Raw genomic sequence first — 5,465 nt, forward strand, 5'->3', positions numbered from 1 at the left:
TCAACACAGAGAGGACACATTTCATTGAGTTCTTTCAAGGAAGAGAAGGATCCTTCTTCGTCTTCGTCTTCTCTTCTCGAGGTGTGTGCTCTTCTTATCCTGCTCCTCTTACATGTGTCTATGATGGATTTGGTTTTTTTTGGACTGCAAATATGTTGCTATCTACATGGACAAACTGTTGTGCGGTTCTCTTTATTTTGGCAAGGTATTCGCCGCTGAATTGTTGGATCCATGTGAGCTCAAACAACGATCGGGTCTCACTTTTCTCCACCGCGTTTGTGAAGCAATAAATAGAAATACAGAGTTCATACTCGCGGGACAAAAAGGACAAGATTCAGTGCCCATTTCTTGGTGGAATCCTCACTCCTCTTCCCTGCCCTTCGTCAATGGTCCTTTTCTTGTATAGCCTAGTTGAAAGAGATGGTTTGGGTTCTTTATCTCTGGCCAATGAGTGTGCTACTCTACTTCTCCTGCTTACATTCAACATTTTACGCAAATCACACGCATAGGTTTCATTTTCACGATTTGATTTAGTTCGCGTGGAGGTCATTGTCACACGTACAATTATTCCAACCGCTGATGCGTGCACCATTTGTCCATTTCTTGGCCCCATTATAAAAAAAATCTTCCTCCCCATAAAGCCCCAGCTCCATTGGTGATCTCCGTATGGAAAGACGCCACAAATTTCCAATAGCTGTGTGAGTCAAACTCGTGCAGATCAGGTTGGACTTTGATTGAAAAGATCCCATTCAATCTCCAGCTTTTGTGAGCTGTATCACTATAAAATCCCCCATGTCCATGGACCATGCTCTGGCATGTGCTTCTTCTTTGGTTCCCTGCCAAGAGGTACTCCCACCTTCATCCTACTCTTACTCCTGTTGGATGTTCGGCTCGGATTTGGGCTCATGTAGTCATCTTTTCTTTCCTTCTTCGTTCTTTGGATAATCTCATCTGTGGTAATTGGCATCTTATCAACTTCCCTGCTCATGTTAGGTTCTCAATGATTGGATGCTCTAATTATTATTATTATTTTCTAGTTTTCCTTCTTTTCTGCCCTGATATTTGCTCCTCGTAACAATCAAGAGCTCCAAATCATTCAGTTCATGCAAGCTTTGCAGGAAAAAAGAAACCATGGTTTCATTATCCAAATCAGTAACTTGAAATATCTGACGAACGTAATTCTTGCAGGTGGTTGAAGAGCCCCTGCTGAATTCCTTGCTCTCCATCAAACAAGGCCTCAACATGTTCATCATAGAAGACAAAGGGGGCGCCATTGCCATCATGTGCGCCTCCCTCTTTTTTCTGGGCACGTGGCCAGCGGTGCTTACCCTCTTGGAGCGCCGGGGACGGCTGCCGCAGCACACATACCTCGACTACTCCATAACGAACCTCCTTGCGGCCGTCCTCATAGCGCTTACCTTCGGCCAGCTTGGGGATGCAAAGCACAACATGCCCAATTTCTTCACTCAGCTCAGTCAGGTGAGCTATCTTGGCGCAGGAAAAACTTGGGGATTCGTTGGTTGGCTGTTTGCTGATTCTGAATGAACTTTATGATGAAGGACAACTGGCCTTCAGTGATGTTTGCAATGGCAGGGGGTGTTGTGCTCAGTGTTGGGAACCTCTCAACACAGTATGCTTGGGCATATGTGGGCCTCTCAGTCACTGAGGTTATCAGCTCAAGCATGGTTGTTGTTATAGGTAAAGCTCATCTCCTCTACTACTTAAAGTGCAATGAATACATTTGATGATGATTATTTAGCTTCTGATGATGCATGTGAGTCACAGATTTCTGGATCACAATCTTTGTTCATATATAAGCATTACTGGAGGGGCTCAATTATTTAACACTAGTTATCTGACACGTCCAGTTGCTTTTTTTAGAAATAAAAGTTGGAGTTGCTTTTTTCAGCTAAAAGTTAAAGTTGCCTGAGCAAATTGGGCTATCAATCTTAGTGAGCTCACTTCACAAGATTCAAAAAGCTGAAGAATTGCAAACCATTGATGGCAATAAAAGCATTCTTTGAATTTCATTAAAAATTATTCATTGAATTCCATCGCAGTCTGGAAAAAAATTAGTGTTCACAATAAGAGGACAACAAACTATCACTTAAAGAACATTCTTCCGATAATTCAGTAGCTACACCAAACTAACGGTTGCTCTGCTATTATCCTATGTGTTCTAATCGAAGAATCAAGGCAAATTATGGGCCGCCTTTTTGTTTCTTGGATATTTATTCCATCAAGTTGCGTGTTGTATTTTCAGGCACGACACTAAATTACTTCCTGGACAATCGCATCAACAAGGCAGAGATTCTTTTCACTGGAGTGGCATGCTTCCTTGTTGCAGTCATCCTTGGCTCTGCTGTTCATGCTTCCAATGCGGCTGACAATGAAAAGAAACTCAGTGAATCCACAAATACCTACAAACTTGGGTAAATCCTTCCCACTTTCTTGCACAATTTTTTGCGGTCTAACTGAAACATCTTAACCACGTTTTAACTTGGATCTGTTCGGTGCTTTTGGGGTCCATCTTCATCTTATATTCCTTGCTCTGATCATCATAATGCGTACTTTTACAGGACGGATGGAGGTACGGAGAGAGGCAAACAAGTTATAGACAAAGGTATAAAATATGCTGCATAATTGTATGAACTACTGGCACTGTTGATGTTGGAGTTACAGATTTTAATTCTTAACTTTGTCTATTTCAGATGCTCCGAAGGACATGGAGAATGGAGCTTCTGCAGAGTGTGACACCAAAGCCGAAGCTGGAACTGCAGAATACCTAATTGAGCTCGAAGAGCGCCGTTCAATTAAGGTAACTGTAATTCCGTCATACAATCATCGCTGTAGAATAATTCAGATAGTATTTGATCTTTGCCCTAAATCTTGCATTCAAAACAGAGAAGCATAATTGTCACCACTAAACTTTTTCTGAACGGTAAGACCACTGAACTGATCTGGTGAAACTTCTTACTTTTCCAGGTATTTGGATCAAGCACCTTTATAGGGCTTGGGATAGTTTTCTTTTCTGGCGTCTGCTTCTCTCTCTTCTCCCCGGCGATCAACCTGGCCACCAATGACCAGTGGCACACCCTGAAAGACGGTGTCCCGCATTTGGTGGTCTACACCGCCTTCTTCTACTTCTCCATTTCGTGTTTTGTCGTCGGTATCGGGTTGAACATCTTGTTCCTCTACCGTCCAATGGCGGGCGTGCCAAAGTCATCCTTCAAGGCCTACCTGAATGACTGGGAAGGCAGGCAATGGGCTCTTCTTGCCGGCTTCCTTTGCGGTTTCGGCAATGGCTTCCAATTCATGGGTGGTCAGGCTGCTGGTTATGCAGCTGCTGATGCTGTTCAGGTTTGTCCAATTAATGCTTAGCCTTAAAAGAAAAGAGGAAACTTTTCTGCACCTTTGATTCTAACTGTTTCACATTGCTGTTCATCAGGCATTGCCGCTTGTGAGCACATTTTGGGGTATCCTGCTATTTGGGGAGTACCGAAAGTCGTCGAAGAAAACGTATACTCTGCTCGTGTTCATGCTGCTCATGTTTATCGCAGCTGTAGCAACACTCATGGCTTCAGCAGGTCACAGGAGCACAAAATGATCTGTTTCCCCATCCTTTCATCAGTTATTCTACCTTGCAGCTCTTTCTGCCACAAGGCGAAGAAATCCAGACAGGAAGACAAGGGACTTGAGCCCTTGACCAAGGAAGCAGGCCATGCCAACACAAAGTGAATTCCATTCATGAAGTTTTCGTTTGAATGGAGCTGTACATAACCACAAAAATGGCAGATGTTGATGCATATTTCAAGTTAGTGCAGGATATTATATATAAAAGGATGTGTTGTTCGTTCTTAAAGTCTATAGCCAATAGTACTAGGAAGCAGGACTCGCCAGAATGCTACGAAAGATCACTATGAAGTTACTATGTTTGATTTGGATGCAGTTTAGCTTCAAAATCAAGAGTTTGAAATGGTGGGAATGATTGGTTTGACTCTGTTGCTACTAAGTAAACTACTCGAGTCTGCACAAATTGACATCTCATTTGTGAACAGGATAACATGGTATATTTTCCTTTCCTCCTAGCTCCCGTGGAACTCCCTCCCCCTTCCCCCACCGCCTCCGAAAGGTGCCGCCGGACGAAGTGAGAGCAACTTCAATGGGGCGACCCATTTCGTCCGTCTGCATCAGTTTGGGTCGGCGCGGACAAAAGTGGTGGCCCAATGCGCCGGCCAAAACCCAAATCGCGCCCGCTCCGACGCATTTACGGCCCAAATTTGCGCTCCAAATGCATCGACGCGGACACAGAATGGACGCCACGCGTGCCTTCTCGGTGTCCGCCACGGCCCTACCTGGCGGTCATCCAACCGCCCGCGGCCAACCTGGTCAGCTTAATTTATGACCTCGGGCCCACGCGTCAGCGACGGCGGTCGTCCTTCTTTAAGCCGACCGTGCGGCGAGGCCGTCCTCATCCAAATCGCCGTCCACATCTAGCAAGCTTTGCTCCCCTGTCGCCGGCAAACCCTAGCCACCACCACCACAGCGAGATGGGACTCTTCTCCGACGCCAGCAGCAGCAAGGCCAAGGGCAAGGCCCCAGTCATCCCTTTCCCATCAGAGTTCCTCCCACCTCCGTCGGCGCTGGATCGCCGGCAGAGGCAGCGCTTGAACGTGCCAGTGCACCAGGCGGAGTGGCACTGGCAGCACCGTGTGCCTCTCCCGTACCCCGACGCCACCCTGCCGCACGACTGACATCTAGATTCGGAGAGGATCCCAGTGCCGACAGCTCCGCGGTCGGCAAGGGCGCACGCGGAGGAGATGCGGCACCGGCGGGCGCTGCTGACGTCGGAGCAGCGCCGCGACCCCGCCTACGCAACCAACTCGCCCAACTGGGCGAGGTGGTTCGCCTTCGAGCACGAGGAGGCGAGGCGATGCGGCGTGCGCGAGGTCGACCGCAGTGTGCCGCTGCCGCCGCTCATCGTCCGCGAGGAGGACCAGGCGGCTGAGGACGCCTACCAGGCGGCGCTTGCGGCGGTCTACCGGGAGAGCGAGGAGGACAAGCGGCGCAGGGTGGAGGCGGTGGAGGAAGAGGAGGCTCGTTACGAGGCGGCCATGGCGTAGGCCATTGCCCGCTCCGCGGTGGGCGGCTGCGTGCTGCCGCCGGTGGCCCGCCGTCCCCTCCCCGACGCCGCGTCAAAGCCGAGCCGGAGCCGCAGCTGGAGCCGTCCCCAATCGAGCGCTACTCCTGGACGGGAGTGTTGGGGAACGCAATAATTCAAAAAAATCATACGATCATGCAAGATCTCTGTAGGAGTAGCAACGAGAGGGGAGAGTGTGTCCACGTACCCTCGTAGACCGAAAGCGGAAGCGTTTAGTAACACCGTTGATGTAGTCGAATGTCTTCAAGATCCAACCGATCCAAGCACCGAACGTACGGCACCTCCGTGTTCTGCACACGTTCAG

General features: G+C 48.4%; 1 protein-coding gene across 2 annotated transcripts; it reads left to right on the plus strand.

Moving 5' to 3' along the window:
• The first annotated feature begins 598 nt into the window (after positions 1-598).
• LOC125508488 (ureide permease 1) lies at positions 599-4,017 on the plus strand. 2 transcript variants are annotated; one of them, XM_048673215.2, is made up of 8 exons: positions 599-846; positions 1,189-1,479; positions 1,560-1,698; positions 2,264-2,432; positions 2,580-2,623; positions 2,712-2,818; positions 2,986-3,360; positions 3,449-4,017. In XM_048673215.2, the coding sequence occupies exons 1-8, from the start codon at positions 793-795 to the stop codon at positions 3,605-3,607; spliced, it is 1,338 nt and encodes a 445-aa protein (XP_048529172.1). In that variant the 5' UTR covers positions 599-792; the 3' UTR covers positions 3,608-4,017. The 2 variants fall into 2 exon arrangements, with proteins under 2 accessions (XP_048529172.1, XP_087381876.1); XM_087525750.1 differs by having other exon boundaries at positions 637-988.
• The last annotated feature ends 1,448 nt before the right edge of the window (positions 4,018-5,465 follow it).

The sequence above is a fragment of the Triticum urartu genome, chromosome 5A, assembly GCF_056163025.1.
Source record: "Triticum urartu cultivar PI428250 chromosome 5A, HENAU_Tu73, whole genome shotgun sequence".
NCBI classification, from domain to species: domain Eukaryota; kingdom Viridiplantae; phylum Streptophyta; class Magnoliopsida; order Poales; family Poaceae; genus Triticum; species Triticum urartu.